Source organism: Teleopsis dalmanni, chromosome 1 (assembly GCF_002237135.1).
Source record: "Teleopsis dalmanni isolate 2A chromosome 1, ASM223713v2, whole genome shotgun sequence".
In the NCBI taxonomy this organism is placed as follows: domain Eukaryota; kingdom Metazoa; phylum Arthropoda; class Insecta; order Diptera; family Diopsidae; genus Teleopsis; species Teleopsis dalmanni.
In genome coordinates this window covers 54,577,879-54,602,086 of record NC_051846.1, presented here as the reverse complement: position 1 = coordinate 54,602,086, position 24,208 = coordinate 54,577,879, and the positions used below count along the sequence as shown (strand labels likewise).

General features: G+C 27.2%; 1 protein-coding gene across 1 annotated transcript in view; it reads right to left on the bottom strand.

Moving 5' to 3' along the window:
- LOC119681503 (prickle planar cell polarity protein 3-like) overlaps window positions 1–24,193 on the bottom strand; it is a 137,809-nt gene extending 113,616 nt beyond the window's left edge. The window contains exon 1 of the mRNA XM_038094718.1: window positions 24,045–24,193. Within this exon, the coding sequence (XP_037950646.1) occupies window positions 24,045–24,113 (69 nt within the window). The 5' untranslated portion in view covers window positions 24,114–24,193. The remainder of the gene's footprint in view (window positions 1–24,044) is intronic.
- Window positions 24,194–24,208: the final 15 nt, after the last annotated feature.

Here is a 24,208-nt window from a genome sequence, read left to right as displayed (position 1 = left end):
ATGACTCTTTTACAACTTCTAAGAGTATTCAACATTGGAGAATTAGAATTCTTGGTAAATCTATTATTGATATACAAGTATAGATTAAAGACAAGTAAATATAAGAAAATGTTTACTTTTCAGGCGACAGTGTCTAATAAGATTTATAAGACATTATTTCATATAATATTTATGGCATTGTATTTGCTATTGCAAAATTATGCTAATACTGGGTATTTATTAAAAACAACCATAAAGTTTAAAAATAGTACAAGAAATAAAAAAATATGGTGTGGTTAATTTACAGAGATTCAGTGCGTTTAAAATGTATAGAAGTCTATTTAAAAAACATGCAGTTTTTTCTTAAATATACAATTTTTTATTGTAAACCCATTATCACAAGTTATGTGTTAATTATATATCACCACGATTACATTTAGAGATTTCCTTACAAAGCATCACATTCAAAAGCAGATATCAATCTTATGTTGGTGTGCAGTTCTTTGCATCTAAACCTTTATTCTCAAAGCAAGATAAAAACGAATTCTAATGATGTTTAATTAAAATTCCTTAACGTTAATTAGTTTCTCCTTTTTGTAAAATTTAACTTCCAACAAATTGCGATTTGACTCATTCAATAAGTTTACATATATATAACTCATATATGCTGTAACTCATAGTTCTAACAAAACGCTAATTTCATTTACAACTTTTAGCAATCTTATATTGAACTATCTATACATTAAGATAGTCTTTTTTTAATTAAAAGATAGTCGCACTTAAAATTCTAAAGGGACATTTTGACAACCCTGTATAAATATTTCAAATATTTTACCATAAAATATTTACTCTAAATTGCTCCTACATGCAGTTTTACATAATTCACTTCCAAAAGACAAGAAAAAATAAATATTTTACAAACAACAATTCAGACACTCGTGTTATTCATCCACAGATTATTGGCCCGATTTAAAATAAAATATGTAAATTATACAAAAATAAACTTAAAAAAATATAAGATACTACACAGGCGCGAAATTATACATTATAATCATTCGTAAATCCAAGAAAGCAGCCTATTGACAGCGGCTCAAAGTGGGCGATCATGTTTTAACTGTTATGTTTCAGCCAATGTTTCGGCGTAATAACAGCAGGTGAAGAAAAGGTGAAGCGTAAAGATACTGGCACGTAGCTTAAAAAACCAAAAACAAAACAAAAATGTATCTACTCTGACCATTTTCTGTGCCACAACCGGTGATAAAATGTTGAAAGAACTACAAAAAACAAAATACACATATGGATTAGTGCTGTTCTTCCCATTACACATAAAATCGAAATCGAAGCAGCCATGAACGTGGTCGGATCATAAGTCAACCAAATTACGACATCAGCTAACAGTTTTTGGTATATAAGAAGAAACGGCGTTTGTTGTATCTGGGTAAAGAAATAATAAGACAAATAAGACAAAATGCATGTAAAAAACTAAAATATTTGGTATTTACAAGAACAAAATCGATTTCTGGAAGATTTTTATATATTATTTCATTAAATTTTTAAAATTCAAAGCAGATTAATTGTGTGACTTCTCCATAATTTTATTCAAATCAATATCCATAATTAAATAAATTATTTTATAATTTATTAAAATTCTTCTTATATAAACAAATGTGTGTTGTCTTTATTAGTATTAAGAATTTAATAAAAATTAATGATATATAATTTTATTATTAATAATTGTTAACTTTCAAAAATTATATTTATATTAGTTTCCGTAGATCCTATGAGAAGAAGCAAAGGGGCACAATTATATTTAATTAATAGTTGAAAATAATTATTTTCATATTTTTCCCCAAAAATTTTATTAACGGCTACTTATACCCTCTTTCTTACCGCTTCACAGCACAACAGACTGTTTGATATCTATAGAGTTATCAAGAAGTTGCGTTAAGATTTAAACTCAGTTTTATTATATATATTTGAGTTGGTTTATGTTATAATCTTAGTTAGTTCATAATAATAAAATTTGGCATAAAACAAAATCACTTATATATATACTATTTGATTAAAACTCTTAAACTTATAAATATTCACACATTATTTATGGTATATAGTTTTATATTATTATTTGTTTTTTAAATGATTATAAATCACAATAAAATTTATAATTAATTATTATTATTCTATAACAAGAATTCTATTTCAAATAGAAAAAGATTACACCCTTTTAAAGAAATTTTCAAATTCAAAATGAAATTTGAGCTGTTCATACAGATATTTCGAATACCGCGAAATATCTGTCATTAGTGGTTTTTGGGAAAGATATAGGTTTTTCTTCAAAAAAAAAATTGTTTTTGCTTTGCAATCTATTACATAAATATGTAATAAAAGGCAAACTTCATTTCAGACATAACTAACATAACTAGATTAATGAATTAATTATTTGTAGTAATTTAGATTAATATCATTTATAAGTTGTAATTATAACCATAGTTATTCAACTTAAGAAACTATTAATGTTATTTTCTACAGCAGGGCTGTTTAAAGCACGGCCAATGGGCCTCATGCGGCCCGCGGCTAATATTCGTAGTACAACATATTTCTAATCTACCACAATTAGGCAAGTTTTTTTTTATTATATTTAAGTAACATCATATTATTTTATTTTTATGGTATCCCAAATAAATGAATTAAAATATTTTAAATAATTTATTACACTTCCCGCTAATTTACTTAATTGACAATCACTTTTTGTAGAATTGGTTCAAAAAACTCGCGTCCATTGACGTAAGTCATTATATTAAAAATAAAATATTTTGCGTATGGCAACAACTAATATTAATAATGCTGATATTGATAGAATTGTAAAAGACATTAATGAAGAATTGATGAAATTTATCATTATCACCGAATTTTTCCTTTTTTTCTGTAAAAATTATAAATGTATGCAATTATTTCTGCAACTAACATATTCAGTGATTCGTATTGGGCCGCGATTTTAACTGGTCTGAACAGTCCTACTCTACAAGATAAATTTAGTACCTGCCTTTTTTTCAGACGCGTTTGTCGAATCTTTTGATTATCTAAGATATTTTCCCCATCTTTAAACTTAATTAAATTAAAATTAATAATTAAACAAAAATAACAATTAAAAATTAATTATAAATAATTATAATAATATATTTTATTACATATATAATTACATATTATTATAAATTTAAATTAAAATAATATTAAGATTAAAATAATATAATAAAAAATCAGCAAACATCAAACATCCCAATTTCGACAAAAATTACCACAAAGCTGTGAATAATTGGACTTTTTAATAGTTTATAACAAAATATTCAATGTGCGATATATAATATATAAAACTATGTGGGACCTCTCTTAATATCAGGCAAGACATTAAATTAAATTAATTCAATCGAAATTTTTGAGGAAAACAAAACTGGATTTTATAGGACTATCCTATAACATACTAGCACAATCGAACTTTTGGTCGCAATACTGTATCCACCTCATATATATTTATGTTAAATTACATAAGTGTGAAATTAATTTTATTCAGTATTTTTATATCTGCTTTTCTTTAAGATAAATTCAACTTTTACCTATGATGCTCTACTCTAATCTTATGTAGGCTCTGATAGCAAAATATGTCACAACCTTTAATTTCATACTTATCTCACTATTAATGATAGACATTAGTAAGCTGTTAAAACTACTTTACTTTTCTTGACAATGCTATACAGAAGTTTGTACCTATATACACATACGAAAATACATATTTATATAATAGAATTCATTTAGTTATGTAATTTATCTGGGTGTGATACTTCCCAAGCAAATATAAACAAAATAAAGTTTACTGAATTGTTTATTAAAGTTAGAATAAAATGATAAAAAATTTAAATATGTATGATTAGAGAAATAACATCAGTAAGATGCTTTCACATTTAAAAAGTAAGATTAATTTTTACAATTAAAAATCTCGATTGCATTAAAAAAAATTTAATGTCCATCTGACTTATAAACTTCATAACTCTAATGATTCGAATAGGCGACGCTAATAGATATTACCTAATGTTATTAATAATGCAATAGGCAAACTATGTTTCCTAACTATAACACAAAAATAATTAAAAACGACAATTTAAGGATCATTATAGTCCCAAATTTCTTTTTGTAAAATGTTTGACTAAGTTTGCATAAAAGAGAACACTAAAATGCTAGCAGCAGTAATTTTTGTCAAGTATTAGCTTCTTTGCTTAAAGTACGTTATTCGACCCACACCCACTACCCTACAAAGGTCTCAAATGACTTGTATTCAATGAAACACTCCATTTTCTTTCACACAAACTCTCAATTGATTAAGAACCCAAGCCTAAGACAAACATTATTCCGATTTCCAGATATTCGCCAAGCATAAATTTCATCACATCGACAAATACTTATTTTTAACTCTTACCTCCAATTACTGGAGTAGGTTTTTCATTACGTCTAAAAGCTATGCATATAAAATTATCTATATAGGTATTATATATAATTATATATAACTATTAGAATGGGGTCTCTACGGTCCGAAACCTCAATTAATCTTAATTATGTTAATTATTTATTCCTATTAGTTTAGTTTCTTTATACAATATATAATTTTAATAACTTGAAGAAAGCTTCGTAGCTTATTTCGTTATACAAATTAAATTCTGTAATCTAAAACTAATAATGTATTTATATTTTTAAGATACCTGACAGATCTGATACTTTCTGAATAATTTTTTTTAAAAGAACTTGATAGTAAAAAAATAAGTTGTTAGTTTGTCGTATCTTAGAGATGTATGAAACTCAATTTCATGCTATATGTAATGTTTCTTCTTTAACTAATATATGTATATTCATTATATATGTATAATATATATATACAAACTGAAGTAGGTGTCGTAATAATTATAAATATTGTAATATGTTAAATGAAATTTATTATTTATTGAATTGTAATAAAATAATATAGGTATTGTTGTAGTTGAATCATAATAGTAGTTTTATAATGATTCGACTGTTAAAATTTTGTAGTGAAAAATAATTAAGAAAAGTATATACTAAAATAAAATAAATTAATTTAAAATTTTAAATTGATTTAAAATTTAAAATAAATTGATTTCAGAATATAATAAATTCGTTTATAAATAGATTAAATTAATTTGTGTATAGAAGGAAACTAATAAAAATTACTAGACACATATGCATAGTTTCAAACGTAATTGATGTAGGTCAACACTTCAGATGTCTTCGTGTAGTTTATACATAGAGATAAAATTATACAATAAGGATTTAGACTTATTTTAGAATCTAAACGTGATCTCTCTTATAACTTATTACTCATGGAAAAGGGTAGAACTTGTTGCCTTTAACCTTAATAACAACTTTATTCTCTAGCTTAACCACTGACACTTATGGATTTTAAACTCAGATATTCATAGGGCCTCCTATATACCTTATTGTTATAAATGAGTAGACATAACCAACTTTTACATAGCAATCTTTCTAACACTTCCTTTTTTATCTCCATTTGCCAATCATTTTGTTTATAATATATAGCATTTAAAGTCGTAATTTTTATAAAAGATACTTGAAAATGAATTTAGGCCGCCAAACTTTAAGATAACAATGTTAGATAGCAACTGTAACTGCAATGTGAATGTAAAAATCTTTTCTTCATCAAACAAGTTACACAGTCGTATAGCACAATTTACTTTAAATTTAAATTTAAATAAAAATAAATTTGATTTGGTTTATTTATTTGTTTAATCTGGTTTTACTTTTTTACTTTCAACATGTTAGAAATAAATTGTCCAATAAATGCGATTTTAAAACATTTTGCATGTTTTCTGGTCATGCCATTTATTATACAATTTAAAAATAAACTTATTAATTTAAAAACAGGGTCAGTGAATCGCTTAAAAATCTAAATAAACCGTTTGACTGTTATATATTCAAACACAGTGAAAAATATATATAATTTACTGAAATTCTTATCTTTCTATAAATTAGCATAATTGCTTGAAGTTCTTAGATTTTCGCCGCTCAAAAGAAATCATTAAAATTTTTAATACTATAGTGCAAAAGAAATTAATTAAATTAAATTAATTATATTCTTAAAACTAACTTATAATTAAGAGAACTCAACTATGACTCATTTAGATTTAATATAAAACAAAACTTGTCTCTGAAATTAATCCAACTAAAATCTTTTCATTATAAATAGATGTATGAATTCAACAAATCTCTCACTATACACCTTACAATAACAAAATTAAAAGTTAAAATGATTTTGAAAAAAGTTTTTAAAATTCGTACAGTTTTAAACTGTAAGAGAATCGTAGTACTGATATGGACACAAAAATAGCTAATACCTGTGTATCTAAATTTGTGAAAAGAACTGTATGAACAATCATACTGATATACATGGTTTAGTTCGGAGCATTTAAATATCTAACATTAAGGAAAATCAAAATGTTCCATTATATATTTTAAAATATTTCACAAGACATTATCATTATTATTAATCTTGTATTAATTTAAAATCAATATTTAATAATTATATTATTAAAAAATTTTTTTTTGAATAAAAATATTTCAATAACAGTTATTTTATTATTAATTAGTTATTGAGTTCAACCCACACTAAAATTAATTCCTATGCTCACTCATATACTTCAATGCTAAGAATTTGTCATTAATTTTCCAAAAAGGTTGCATCTGATTAGTTTCTTCTTCTTTTTTGTATAAATTTGAGTGCTTCTTTAACCAATGTATTGGATTTTTTTCAATCCGATGCGACGGCTTTCAGTTTTTTTACCATTTCTTTCATAATGCTCTCCTCCATTTTTTGAAATGATTACTACATCATCGATTATTCCTCGATCTACTTCTACCACGCCCACCAATCAGAACCCATCTAACTATTTGCTGGATTTATACAAGTAATATAAATAAAACTTAATTTCTGTTATTTGAATAATATAATAATAATATATATAATAATGTGAATATAATAATAATGTGTTAAATTATGTTCGATGTAGATATATTAAAAAAAAAAAAACTAAAAGCGTTAAAATAGACGCTTACAAACTACTTTACGTATTTGAGATGTTTTTGATAGAATAGGTAACCGATGTACAGCGATATAATTGCAAAGTTGTCTTCAGAATATGCAATATAATATACTTTATATAACTATATAAACATTCCCACATCTATTAGTAAATTAAAATAAAAACTCCAAATGTTATATATATTGGTAAAACACAAAAAAAAAAAAACCGGAAACATTTTTTACTACTACATTTTTAGGAATATTTTCGGCAATTGCAGAACAGACGAATTAGCCAGAAAGAACGCTTCAGGACCTCGCACGGAACACCTAAGTAATCTGAGCGTACCGTTAACATTATGCAAATTGTTACTGAGTTCTTTCTGTGTTGAAATTTTTAATAAAAGCTGGAAAGACTCAACGATATGAATTTTTCCATCTTTCAGGCATCTATATGAAATCTGGTCCCTTTTCACTAAAAGGAAATCCAATATTCTCATTGAGATGCCCCATCTTATGGTAGATTTACTTACACTGCAAAATAGGGAACTACGCTAGAAGATTGAATCTCATCTACTCTGTCATTGCCCAGTTCATGCACGGCGGCGACACAACACTTTAGGAGCCCACTTTCTTGAGCATATTAATCAATTATAAGACTTCCTACTAAACATGCACGGCGGCGACTCTTCATTCTTGAGGATATTAATCAATTACAAAACCTCCCACTAAACAGTATTCTAAACTTCGGCAAAGGTTTTTAGGTGGTTTTAAACCCTTACATTCTGTGTGACTGCCCAGCTTTGATCTGGGCCAGGAGGAGATCACTGGGTCGGGAATTGCTAGCACCTTCCGACATTAGGAGGTCCTCAACAACCGACATTTTGGCTTTTATTCGAAAGGCGGATGCCTTTTGTTCAGTTAGGGTCTGTTGTAGCACAAAAGATCAATCATGGTCGCGGTGCTCTGCTCAAATGGGAGCTAATACCCTGTTCTTTCTTATTTTTATTCTTATTAAACCCTGAGTTTTACTCTACATACGATAACTCAATGGACCAATAGGCCTAAGTGGATTCTCTAGGGAACGTCGATATAACTTAACGTAATCTTTACTTTAATAATAAACATTATGGTGTACCTTTTAAAATATTAGGGGTAAGCGCCTACTTTAAATAAATTGAATAAATATAATTTAATATTTATTTTTTTTTTGTCAATTCTTAAACATATATCACTAAAACATAATATTGACAAAAAATTTAATGTTTGCTTACAGCTTATCATTGAACTTATTGAAATTATAATTGCATTATTTGTGCTTTAACATAAAATTAAAATAATATTTATTTCATTAGTTTTTAAAGCGATTAAAACAAAGATATCTCTACTCTATCATATTTCATAAAACCCAAAAAAACATTGCCAATTTTGTTGAAGTCGTAAAAAGGACTAAAGATTAAGGAAAAATTTTTATTTATAAATTATCAAATCCGACCAACCTAATAGCATTTAATACGTTGATAAGCAGCTTAAATAGACTTCATAAGAAGAATTAGCACATATTGCCAAAGGAGTGTATAAAGTTTTGGCAAACATTGACGATTGCTCTATGCTATGGGAAAGCTATAATGCGTACTCAAATTATTTGGGCACACGTCCACAAGGCTAACTAAAAGTCCCCGCACTTAACCGCACGTTACCACCGACAACTATTAATACTATTAATACCGCAAAACGTCATTCATTCATTTTTTGCTTGGCGGTTAAATGTTCGCGTGTACTTTCTCATGCGTGCAAGTTGATTGCGCATAAATCGACGACTTACCGCACCTTAACACTGAAGTAGCTTCACTAACGGCAATTTAGCCGTATGCTAAAAAAAAAAAAAAATAAATACTTTACGTTGTAACAGCACAACTTATAAAGTTTTGCCCCAATTGTGTTAAAAGGTCATTTGAGGGTGGTTAACGTTATTCCAATGTTGACCAACCTTTTATTTTCTGCCATATTCAGTCATACATTGAAACTCCTTATACGGGCCCTTGTAAGTTGGCATTCACTTAGATTGAATGACATGGAATAAGTTTTCCAACATTATTTTCCTTTTTAATTATTTTCATTTCAGGAACTGAGCAAAATATGAAATACATTTTATAATAGTGAAGAAATGTAAAGATAGCATAAGTAGGCGTGGTTATGTGTATTGTAACTGTTGACAGACAAAGCATAGTTCACAGCATAAGACTATGTATTTATGCTACACTAGTGCAACGTCATCTGCTGAACCTGATAAAATTTTCAATTTGGGTCAATTCGCCCCCAAGGCATAGAGGGAAGTCATTGAACGCTTGAAATTATTGTGTTTTTACATTGTATTTTACTTTTGTTTGTTTAAGTTCTTAGCTATAAACAACAAAATAAACACAAAAAGATAAATTTATATTGAAAAATTATATTCTTTAAAAACAAATTTGTTTTATTTTCTCGATTGTGTTGATTTTTTGTATTTGCCGCGGTTGCTGCAGATCCGTTTCGAAAAATAAGCAAAAAAATGGAACGCCACTGCGTTAACTTCTTAATGGTATTTTCGTTATTATGATGTCATACTTTGAGCAAAAACCGAATTGAATCATAAAATATATGAAATATTTTTGAATTGATAAAAATTTAAAAATTATTGACTGTTATCTTTTTTATATTAATATATGCGAATTTCAAAGATACAACATTTTCGTATGATATCCATATCAACAGGTTAAGGGTATGGTAATAAATTTGTCAACAGTGGATGAGACGAGTTTTGAATGATTGACACTTCAAAAAACAAACAATATTCTATAATATGAGAGAGAATGTTATTTACATACTAAAGATTTAATCTTCTTAAAAGACCGTACGTAAAACGTTTTATTTTATTAACGATATTCTATAAAACAACTTTAGTTAAAAAAAAAAATATATATATAATATATAAATATATATCACATAAAAATATATAAAATATATAAATATGTATAATAAATAAATAAATATATAATATATAAATAAATATGATATATAAATATATATGATATGTAAATATATATAAAAAATATTATTGTAATATTTGTATAAAAATTAAATAATAGGATAATAATAATAGAATAATAGAATAACAATATAATTCAATCTTGCCTAATCTTAAATATTCCTCATACCGAACTATGAACTATATCTATGAAGTATATAAAAAAAATTAGTTTTTTAATTAAAAAGAAACATTTTTGTAACAACTACACAGGCACAGATTTAAGTATTGCTTTAAGTTTTCATTTTTGTTGCTATTGTTGCAGTTTATTGGAAAATAACACGTGTTACCCCGCAGGCATGGGAGGGGGAAAATATACAATAGTAAGATAAGAACTAAAAGACAGAAAGAAAAAAAATTCATTCAATTTTATTGTAATACTATTTATACTACATAATATGAAAAAGCTATAGACAAGTCAAAATCTGATCACGATAAAATCGAGAGCAATAACATAAATCCACAGATAATGCAAGAAGCGGATTAATCACATTCTTCTGTGAACTGACGCGAAGTTGTAATATTAAGTAATAACTCTATCTAATAATAATAACTCTAATAACTCTACATATTCTATTTACACTGTTTAAGATATATAAGAGTTTGAAAAAGGCACATACAGGCAATCCAAAACCAAATAGTGCATTAAATTTCTGGTCATATCGATAGCAAGGAATCTGTGAATAATATTATATATATAATATAATACAAAAAGAGTAGCTTTGAAAAAGAAATAAAGAATTAGCAAACCCAAAAAGTTAAACTTTCAATTCGTTGAACTTGTGTTTCCAAAATAAAGCTGTAGTTTATAAGCTCGTTCTAATTTAAAGCACGGCAACTGCTTTGGTTGTTGTCACTAATTAAATAAAAATAAGTGACAATAAAACCTGGAACTTGAGCATTGAAAGTTTGTGCAGCCTTGGCTTCTTGTGGATAAACACGATTAGTCATCGCTTCTAATTTGACAGGCACGAGTTCTAAGCCTGGCACTTGCAGTCCAAACAAATTATATACGGACTATAAACTAATTAAATAAAAATTCGATTATTTCCAAAGACCACTGATGAAGAGTACTTGGCAATACTCGAAACAGCGTTGTATGGTCAGCCGAACTTCAATAAAATTAAAAAATAAATTTTTGTGTTTGTACTTTATTTCTTTCTTTGCTATTCAAAAAACTCCTCTAAAATTTAATAAAGCTTCTTTGTCCCTATACAAAGTAAGTCTAGCTTAACAGCAATACTAATACTTTATTCATATAATATAATACAATATAAAATAAGCTTATTTATATGGATCAGCATTTATTTGTAGAATTGATAAACCAGCAACTAACTTAATATGAAAAAACTATAGACTAACCATCGGTTGAAATCGGTAGCAATGAACTCACGAATAATTTTACAAAAACCGGATCAGTTATACAATTCTGTAAACCGCGTCGAGATACTTACAGAACGAGTAATATAAATCTACGTTACAATTTTAATAAGATTTATCTCTTTGAGCGACAGAGTTCGGTGAATATCCAGCTCCAACACTGTTCAGTAGTAGAGTACCAGAACGGAAACTTCTTCTCTAATATTAGGATAACAAAAGATATATTCTTTTTCATTCGTAATTCTAACAATTTTCTGGCCATTAAATTTAAATATTAGCACAAATAACATAACGTAGTATAGTCGTAGTGATCACCCAGTAGGAGCTTAATAGCCTGTTAAGATAAAAAAACTTCAATTTTGGTATCTAAACCAAATATTGCCAAATTATGTTATATCATAATTTTAATGTTAACAAACAATATATAGTTTAATTAATCCACATTAATTGTGATTTTGGGAAAATGTTTTGACAATGCTATTATAGGTAAACCATTATAATATTGAGTCTCAACACTTAGCTATAATGATTAATAGGCTGTTTCCACTGCTTACTTTGTAAGTATAACTTACTAAGTAAATTTCATTAACCATACAAACACCTAATGTGCTTTTTAACTTACCTAAAAATAAACTAAGGAAAATTAAACCAAGAATGCAACCCTTAAAAATAAATTTCCCACAAGGAATATGTGCTTTTTAACTTACCTAAAAATAAACTAAGGAAAATTAAACCAAGAATGCAACCCTTAAAAATAAATTTCCCACAAGGAATATTATAAAAATTTGAAATATTTATCATATGTTTTATATGTAAAATGTAAACAAACAACAGCTGTAAACAAACGCACTGATTTTCTCAGTATTTACAAGTATTTAATAAAATCTTTTATTAATTGAATATGCAATGGATATATAAAATATATATATATATATGATTTCATATAACAATTATACATATAATTTTTTGTGTTATATTATTAGTTGAAATGTATTTAAACAAACATAAACTCTCCTAAAACTTTCAAAGAAATTTCTCACACATAAAAGCTGCTTCACATGTCATAAGCAACTTATGTCAATGGACACGTTAAAATTCTAAAGTTACTTAAGTAACTTACTAAGTAAGCAGTGGAAACATGGTATTAGTAATAGATCAATGTTAAGTAATTTGTTTAAGTAACTGTTTTTTAGGTTATTATTTAATAGAGATACGAATAGAGAAAATATATACAATTGTAGTTCCTAATCAGAATAGACAGTTGCGAAAATATATGCAGAGGTCTACGACTTAGTTGCACAGTGATGTCTCCATCTATGCGAATAGAGAAAATATATACAATTGTAGTTCCTAATCAGAATAGACAGTTGCGAAAATATGTGCAGAGGTCTACGACATAGTTGAAGCGTGATGTTTCCATCATTGTTCCACGACCAGTTTAACAAATTTATCTTAATCTGTTTTATTTTTAGTTTAATTCTTTATAAAGGTAAAGTACCGCAAGTACTAACATAAGCTTTATTTCTAGCATTACCTTTGTTTTGAAATGCATTCCGAAAATAATTTTTTTCGTTGGAACACATTTTCTTGATTACTTGCATATTCGTATGTAGGCTATTAGTCTAGCTAATATCTATATGTAGAGTACGTTATATTTTTTATATATAACGTTTATATATAGCATATTTTTTATGCCAACTTCTACTGAAGATTAAGTAACATCAAAGGAAAATTTCTTTCTTAAATAAAAAAAGGAATAATAGTCTTTCAAAAATTCAGAAAATTTAAAGCGACTGATGTAATGAATAAATTCTTTAAGAGTAATGTTATGAGAAGCCCTAAAGTGTGCTTGTCAAGGCCAAAAATAATTTCACCCTTACAGTTCCATGGTATATGTATGTTGTCAGCGTTCAACTAATGAGTCAGATTTGGCGCAGTATAACAACAATATTAAAACCAGAACGCATATAGCGAGTTCAAATGAAACGTCAAAAAATGTGCCACAAGTAATTCTCTTTCTCTGCCACCAAAGAATGAGAAATTCTTCCAAAAAGATTACTTTAAACATTTGCTTGTTGCTTGTCTGACTGTCAGTTTGTTTGTAGCATCGCCGGTTTAGTTGTTTGCTTGTATGTCTTCTAGTACGTGCCCGCGCTTAGCTTGGTATTTGGCGGGATGCATCCACCGTAAATATTTGCGGTTAAATGTCTTATAAAATGTTTTGCATAGTCAAGCAATGATTTTTTTTATGCTTATTTGATGTTAAAGCTCAAAGAGTAAAAAAAATAATCATTTAATTTGTTATGTCGACATTTAATTATGACTTTTTTTTTGTTTTTATTTTCAATAAAAATTAATCTAAATTTTTTTTATTTACGAATTAACGGGTTTAAATTAAAATTAATTTGAATAAATTTTATTTTATTTTTATTTAAGTATTTTACGCTAATTATGTGCTGCTGATTTTGCATTTTATTATTATTTTTATTATTTGAATGGGTTTTTTAATGTTCTTTATTCTTATTATGTGAGGACACATCACGATGATCTCATATTATGGCATCACATTTCCAAAATTTTTAAAATTCTTGCTAAAAGCAAAAGTTTAATAATACCTTACGGAGTAATTATATTTCTGTGTATTTGGCTTGAGTCTACCTTGAATGTTTGGTACAATCTTATTTTTTTTTTTATTTAAATTATTGTCATTGATAAAATTGAAAGGTTTCAAGAGACAATAATTTTGTTGAAAGCTGACATTTAAGCTTGGCACGCAACCATTGTTATTTGATTGATCTCTGTATATAACGCAATTAACATTTTACATTGCAAGTCAATCAACTAAAAACACTCGAGGCATACTTTAAAAAATTAACCCGATTTAAGCTAACTATGAAGGTAAGACATAAACTGTAATAAGATAAACTAAAAATTAGCAAATTTAACAAATAATGATACTTAAATTTAAATACAAACTCAATGAACATATGTCGAAAGAGATATAAATACATAATAGATGTTCTTTAAATATATTTTACCATAAATAGTATATAATAGCATACTAATAATAGTAATATAAATAGTATTATCGTAAATAGTATTCAAATTATTAAATTGTTTCCATAGACCATACGTTACTTTACATGATTTACTACTCAAAAAAATTCTAACGAATACGAATAAACTAAATGAAATACAATTATTTAATTATAAATTATTAGTATCCAGAAAAATATGCGAACATAAAAGTCAAGTATGGCTTTGGGTCAGTAGATTAATGAACGCTGACTCTGAACGTTAAATTTGGCAGAACCCGAGTTCGATTCCTACCAAATCACATTTAGTTACTTAATATTTAGATTTATTAAATCGTCTAATACGAAGAAGTTGCAGAATGTGCTTTATATTTGTTATATCAATATCTAGCTCACTAGATACTAGATATTACTGTATAGAGTAGATAGAGGTTTTCAATTTTTTTTACTTCACAAACACATTTAGAATTGTGATTAGAATCTAACTGTAGTTATATAGTGTGTTAACAAACAACACTTCTACCTTTTTGTGAAGTGCTGGAAATTGTATAGCGGGTCATTATATGTCTCGGGGAACATATTTTCAAAAACTGTGTTCTTAACACAATCTTAGTGAGCTGCAAACTTAATCAACTACAAAATTTTCCATTAAAGAGCATCTAATACTTAATGTAAAATTTAAAATAATTTAAAACTCTTCGAAATATATACAGCAACTCTCAATGAATCAAGAGTGGATCACTGCTATGATCTAAATTAACCCAATAAAACTTTTATATAAACTATTTTTTTTTAAATAATTTCTACTGCCTTGCAGGTCTCTTTGCTAAATATGCTAAATATGCAACTCTACTTAAAAGAACAAGAACAAAGAAATCAATATGCGCAGTTAGATACCGCCTATATTGTTGCAATATTTAAATAAACTTAAAAATATTTATTTTAATCAAAGTATTTATTAAATTAATAAAAAACAGGGCTAAAGTTATTTGTTGTTTATTCATTTATAGCAAAAGCGATTAACCTAAAAAAGTGGTAGCTACATATTTAAATATGAATATACATATATAAACTTACTGCGTACACAATCGTGAAGTAAACATATTACAATAGGAAAAAAAATATACATTATATATCGAATGAATTGTTTAGATCTTAGAAAATGTTAATATAATTCATTTAATTAATGTTATAAAATTAAATTAAGTGTTAAATTTTTTAAAAACAAATGAGTTCTGTGTTATTTAAATTACAAAAAATTACATGAGACAAAAAATTAATTAGGTTGTAAACAAATAAAACTAGATGGTTTTTCCAATCTTAACGAAAGATTGGAAACTTTAGTATTAAATATTGAATCAATGTATCTTTTTCAATTCGAACTCATGTAAGAAATTTATCATATAATTAAAAAAAACATCTAGTACATATAGTAATTATAACAAACCAAATTCGAAAAAACTCTTACTAAATTGTCTAACATTATAGATAATTTTAAAACAGATCAATTGATTATACTAAATTTACAAATTTATTTCATCATAATATAAATTTCTTTCATATGTATATTCATAGTAAAATTAGTTGTTTTAAATAATGAAGTCATTTTTAAAACAAACAAGGCGAATTGATTAATATTAACACTGCAGATTACCGGAGATCAATTCACACATTTCTTCCGTCAAAAAAACTCACAGAGAGACAAACGAATAGATAAACATTTTAACTAGCACATAAAATGTGAAACAAATCAATCTAACACGTACAGAAATACAATAAATAATTAAGGAAGATATTGCTTTTATTTAAACATTAAAACTATGTGTTTAACTACTTGTACGTTGGTATATATGTTGAAAAAGGAAATTGACCTATTTCTTAAAAAAAAATTTAAGTATAATTAAATATTTAAAATGATTAATTATATTATTATTAATAATAATTAAGATTTTTGTTAAATAAATTTTATATATAACTTAATAAATTTTTAATTTACTTATTGTTAATTAAACAAATACTGATTAAATTAAAAATACTGCAGCCCACTAGTTCCCAGAATAGATATACATTTGTTTATTGTATGTTAATTTGTTTATTGTACATATGATAATAAAAATATAAGATGTATTCCTCTTCAAACCACTTTATAAATTTGTCTTAAATATATAAAAATAAAGTCTTACAGATATTTAGTATTGAAATTGTTTATGAATGAAATATTGGAGTTCTTAAAGATTGAGCCTACAAACTTTTTAAAAAGTTTCAAATCAAATAAATTTAAAAGCATGGTCTAAAAGGAAACTTGTGATTAATCTAAAAGATCTAAAGTATCTCAGCAAAACAAACTTATGATATACAAACAAGTCAGTCTTCAAGCCGGTATGGCCCTATGGTGTCCAAATTTGGGTTTGTGCAAAAAAAAAACATATAATAGATATGATACAAAGGTTCCAAAACAAAGCACTCAGAGATGCAATTAACGCTCCGTGGTAAGTGCGAAATGCTGATCTACATAGTGACCTTGAAATACCTACTGTCATGCAAAAAGTACAGAAGGCTGCTAAAACACATTATGACAGGTTGAGTCAACACTTAAACAGCACTTTTCCGACGTTACTTTGCAATGTTACACACAGACGCTTAAGTAGCTTCAAACCAAAGGACCTTTTGAGGCGTTTCAACCAGCAAGGAGATGACTAGCTCAGATCTATATGCTTACTTTAGATAAGTAACATTACTTGTAATATTAATTAAAAAACCTCTTGTTAGTCAATATAATTAGTTGTTAATTTCAACTATACACTTTGTTTAAATATAATGATTATCTGATTATTCGTAGATATGATTTATTAACTTTTGCAATATATCTATAAACCAATGAAAGCTTTTATATAGGTAAATAGTCGCTCCCAAAAAATTACACCAAGCAATCTACGAAGGTAAGACATATGGACACATATGGAAAAATACAAAAACAACCGGAAACTGGTATAAAACTACAATATATCCCTATACAGCTATTATAACTATATGATATTTTTAAATGTCTCCTATAGAATTTCCATCTCTGTGCTGCAATAGTAAATATCCTATAAGGGAGAAAATACTTATACTTATGTTAGTATATGATGGTAAAATAACAGCAATTTTGGATTACACTGTAGCAAGTGTTTATAGCCTTAAACACTATCTATAATAATATAGTAATGACATGAATAGCTTAACTATAACCAACTTAACAGTCTAAGTAATAATTATCGAATTGCTAGCCAATAAACATTGTCACAAGACTCCGATAAAGATATGGCTTCATCTATCACCTCTTCCAACCAGATTCTCCAAAGTAATCAGCTGCCTAGACAAATGTAGACGTCAATAATCAATATCAATATATCAATAATTTATATCTAAATTATAAAGACATTAAGTATATTTAAAAAATTTTTTTTTAAATATATTTTTTAAAGTCATTTCATTCAATTTTTTATAATATACGGGTGATTTATGTGAATTACTTGTCATAAGTGAGAAAGAGATGATTTATAAAACTTTATAAAATTAAATAAAAAATATGTATGTTTTGTAAATATACATGTGTGAAATACAGAGTAAATAACAAGTGTTTAAAAAGAAATTCATAAAAATTAGTAATAACACATATAATGAAATAATATAATTATGATGAATCATTAAAGACCATAAACTTCTACAAAGTACTAGTACTTGTACTACCTGTCTCAAAACCTTGAAATTTATGTACTTTATATATTGTATGGAACCGGTAGCCATCAAGTTCAAGTGCACTGACAGTAATTTAAAAAATTATTATTGCTCATATTTAAAAATGATTTTTACACAAATCGAATTGCAGTTAACAAATTTTATAGTTAGTAGTAGTTAAATACATATATATATATATATTATATATTTATATATATATTATGTATTTATTAGTAGTTGCATATGTTTTCATTTATGGCAAAAACTATTTTAACCACTTTTGTTATCAATAAATTTGATATCAATTGTTTATTATTCATTGATATTTGTGCGTTTCATTTTTTATTTAGTCTGTTTTGACAAAAAATTGTGGAACGAATAATAAAAATTGATAAAATAAAAATGGCATATTTTCTACAAATTCAATTTTAACAAATACATGACGTCATTTGCAAAAATATTTAAAATGTTAAATTAAATGCATTAAAATTAATAAAAAAAAAAACACTTGGAAAATAAATAAAAAGAGTACGAAATCAGACACATAATTTAATAGAAAAATATATAAGGAATATAACTACGTGACCATTTTATATTTGTTAATAAAATGAAGAATTAAACAAATAAGTGCTAATAAAAAAGTAAACATGATTGTTTTAAATTTATAGATAAATTATATAAAAAATCTACGTAATGTGTAATCAAAATAGGCGAAATATTTAAACAATTTAACTGAAGTTTTGCATTGTATTGGAAGGTTTGCTTAAAAATTACGCGGAATTTAATCTATATGAAATTATAAATACTAATTCAGTCACTTTTAAATAACCTCAACTGATAAAAAAATACTGGTAATGAAACTTATTGAAATTTTAGGTACTCTTATTATATATAATATAAAAAGTATACATACACTCTTATGCATATATTATTTATCTACACTCAAATGTAGCAATAACATTCATTGAATTACAAAAAGTTTAAGTGATCTTAACGCATGATTAAAATTTTGGCAACGTATGCAAGTCCACCCATGCAAATCGATACAAGTAACATATAACTTACGTAGATGCTTGTGACCCTCTGTTTACTTGAAAACAAACAATCAGGAATCAAGTGCAACATACCTGAAGATACACCTGGAGAAACGTCTTGCCTGTCAACATCACGTTAAAAAAAACAAATAAATAAATAAGGATCATTTCACAGCTATCGCGAGAAAATAAACTTTTGATCTAGAAAGCAACCCCAATGACTAATAAGGTTGAGCTGTCTGTCACAACTCTTGGGTTAAAAAACAATTGTCTTATTTCATAAATGTAAAAAAAAATAAATGAGGGTCATTTCGCAGCTATCGCGAGAAAATAAACTTTTGATCTAGAAAGCAGCCCCAATGACTAATAAGGTTCTGACAGACAGTATTTTCTCTTGGGTTAAAAAACATTTGTCTTATTTTATATTTATATTTTTTCAACTACGTGTTCCGACAATCAAGGAAGAAATATCCCGAATTAAAACGAATAACGCTCATCGCATATATTTGCATCCAAACCCGCAGGTAACACACCTGATGTCCCCCTCCAATACGTTTACAAGGCTAAAAAGTAAAACATCGAGAGACGTTTCAAATATGTATATGTAGGTCACACACTTTTAATTATACATTAAGACCGAAAAGTTTTCGGAAATTCTCATTTAAAATTCGCGCGCTGTATATTTTTCGATATTTTAAGTTTATGTAGTTTGGCAGCAATTAAGGACAATTACTATGCCAAAAATGAGCGCGATCTTCGACATTCGTTTCGCAGCTGTTGAAACCAGTTCACTCAGTAGTGCTTGCGAAAAAAACAATGGGAAAAAAATTGAACAAAGGTTGCATCAATTTTGTGTTTCGAACGGAATTCGTGTGCAGAATCGTTGCGAATGCTACAAAAGTTTATGGGGAATCTGTTTTATCGAAACTCAAGTTATGAGTGGTACAAGCTTTCGCTCTACACCGTTGAAGACATTTCGCACGCACTATGAGGTGACTGGTTTCACAGCTGCCGTAAACGATGTCTGTCAGATCGCACTCATTTTGGCATAGTATTAAGGACAGTGCTGCAAACTACTTTAAACTTAAAATATCGAAAAATATACAGCGCGCGAATTTTAAATGAGAATTTCCGAAAACTTTTCAGTCTTAATGTATATGGATATGTCACTGGACATAGTCCATACGTGCCTTTCTTTTTTAGATCGTAATAACTATTATTACGATTCATGTTAATATATATTTCTTATTTTTATTCATACCTTTCAGATTGTAATAAAATAAATGGATTAAAAAAAAAAAAATGCTTAAATAAATAGTCAATAGATGCTCAAAAAATTTACCATGCGAACAATTTGTTCACCTACAGGAATTATTCAGAGTTCGTGTTTTATGGCTATGTACTTTGTTGGACGTCAAAAAAAATTGATAGCCGTCAGCTGGCGACCAGCTTAGTGCTTAGTGTTCGCTCAGTGAGTACTTCATAATTATAATACGAATATTTTGAACTTTTTGTTCATAAATCAATCGCAAATGTAAGATGTGAAGTAAAACTGTATATGTTAAGGCTTCTAAAAAGGCTAAAACAAGTTTTAAATACAACATAACCAGAAATAGATAAGTCCAATATTTTGTTTTAGTCTGAACACCTAAACATACATATATTGCATGTTATGAGACTGTTGATTGCATTGAACATTAGATTAATGTAACTTATACGCACGCGATGCAAATTAAGCAAAGCTTTTTATATACATATTTTTTTTCTATTGTAGTTTAGTTAGTTTTTCTATTGTTAGATACAATTACTATAAAATTACTAATATCTTATATGACATATTTCCTATGCAAAATATTTTTACTTGAACGTCACTGTACTGAAAGAAATTATTAATTTGAAAAATTTAAATATACAAACTGGTCACAGTGCATTTTTCAAATGAATGTATATGTGTATGTAAATATGTATTTATGTAATTGTACGCATATTTAAACAAAATAGTGTCGGTAGATGGTAGCTTTAAGATATTTAATTAAAGAGATTCATATGAATTGAGTTTTAAGGCAATGTTTATGCTGGTATTTAGGATTCTTAGAATTTTATTACTCATAGGTTTAAAAAGATAAAAAAAGAAATATTTCGAAAATTATGCAATAAATTCAAATGAAAAAATAATTACAATATATAGGTCAATAATATAGCGCAAGTAATGATTAGCAAGGAATTTAGCAAACGTAGACAGATAGATATAGAGATGCGTAGATGGAATCACTTGAAATTAGGCGGCTAATTTGTAATTTGTGTTTAAAATTTCGTTGATCATCGTTTCTTTTTATGTGAGATGATACCCGGAGTCTTACAACTATACTATATACTATATATGGGCTGGTGTGATTGAAAGTAGTCTTAAGAGTACAAGCCTTAAAGACAAACGTAAGCGACGTCCATAAACCGCAACAACACCAGAAATTAAAATATAATATACAGGATGTAAAAATACAGGATATGGTGTTAGAAGATTGTCAATTGACTGAAGGAGATTTAGTAGAAGGTGTGGACATATCATTCAGCATATTTAGAATTATTCTATGTCAAATTTTGGATTTCAACTGATGTCACATTCGTTAACAATATAATAAAAACTTATTTAAATGTGGTTCTATAAACAACATCTTGATCATTGTAGAATTAATAAAAAAAGTGTTTTGTGCATTAAAAAAAGGGCTTTGTGCCTCTCACAATAAACGCGACGAGAACTACCATCATCAATATAAATTAAAAAGATTTAATAAGTAAAAGCTTTAAAAGTAATGTTAATCCGTTTTGTTTCTGCTTCGAATCGGTCAAGAATGTTTTCGTAATAGGATTTTCTGATGTTTTGGAAACTTTGTTAGTATATTACCTTAAACTCGGAAAACATTGAATTCCGATTATTATTAGAACTTGTTTGACAATTTCGGTGGAAAAAAAAATATTCGACTTTCATAAGAAAAAGCAATGCACCTAATAATTAAGCTCAAAAAAAAAATTGATACAATCAGTGGGTATAATCATAAATAAAATAATATAAAATCATTTTCATTGAATGAATGTCTGTCACAAAACGACATTTTGCAGATCTTACGAACAATTACTATATAAATATGACCCATTAATTGGAGAATCGTTGGAAGAAGTGTATTGAAGTTTAGGAAGATTATTATTGAAATTAGTCATTTTTACAACTAAAATGCGTTCTTTTATATACGTTTTATGAACTTAATGAACAAATTAGTGTATTTGTCCAGAAACTGTAAATATTTTAATCAATTATTTGATATTTTGTTCTTTGTTTTTGTTTATTGTATATATAACTTTTGTCCTTAAAACAAATAAAATAATTTTTACTATAAAAAGTGTTTTTAATCTCTTATTACGTCTTATATTATCATTTTATTTAAAAAATCAAAAATAAACAGTTTGAAATACAACACTCTTCAAGAGCAATAACTATACATATTCATTAACAATTAGCAATATGAGAAAACTTTCAACTAATAATATTAAGTAAGTGCAATAAATAAATAAATAAATATTTACATAAGTGCAGTGCAAAAAATCCCTAGAAAATTTCAATTTACTTTACCTCAATTTACTCGTACTCGCACACGGCCTTAATTGTCATGTTTCGATATAGTTTTCTCTTTGGGTGACAGATACAACAACTCTTTTGTTCTTTACGATATTACTAGTTTTAAGCATTTTTAAAGAGTAGGGTGTGTCCCATAGATGGTTCATTCTTATTCTAAACAGTAAATCACTAAAAGAGAAAACTTATTTATACTGTAAACTAAAGTCTATGTGAGGTATTTTAGGAAGCCGGCTCTCAATCATCTCTAATATTTTTCGTAATGTGCCTATATGTTAACTTAAAAGCTTTAGATGCTAGTTTATAGAAATTGGTAACTTAAGTCGCAAATCAGCATTAGGTCTTGGGATGTATACACAAAATAAAACTGTCTAGACTATGGAATCAATAATTTTAATGCCCTGTAGATTCCCAGGGCACAGCGGATTTGAGGGAAACGAAAAAGCAAATGAACTAACTAGAAAAGGGGCGGCCTCATATTATATTGGGACACAAACATTCTGCGGTTCTTCATGGAGCTTTTTAAAACTTAAAATTAATGAGTGGCTGGAAAGAGCAGTTCAGACTGATTGGGATAATACAATTGCGTGTAGACAAGCTAAAAAATCCATGTCGTATCGAACAAGAAGATCGTATCGTGTCCGACTTATCACAGGGTTTCTCACTGGGCATTGCGAAGTTAAAAAGCATCTATCGAACATAGGTATCACTAGAGACGCTGCAGATAGCTACAGACTTTGTTGCAAAGAAGAGGAAACAGCAACACACATTTTGTGTCGCTATGATAGTCTCGCCAGACTCAGATTTCGATACTCATCCACTGCCTATCCACTTATAACGGAATCAGGCAACATCCCTCCAAAGAAAATAATGCCGTTTTTAACTGCTACTCGTCTATGGAACTAAAGTGTGTATGTCACAATAATCCTCAAAGGATGCAGTGACATAGTGGCAAGTTCTCAACCTGTTAGCCCACAAATTTACACTCCATATAATCCTTAATAATCCTATAACTCCTTCAATTCAGAAGGAGTTATAATATATAAACTATACAATTATGTAGAATAATATGTCTTACTTAAAATTTTAGTTAATTATGACTTACCGTTTCTGCGAATTCCTCACGTGGACGTCGTGATAAAGTGGTGCTAATATTATCCTTTGTTGGAGACATTCTTTTCCCTTTTTTTTGTTTTATAATAAAATTAATTTAAACACTTTAAATACTTTTAAATGTTTTTTAAACTAATATAATTTTTTTATATATAT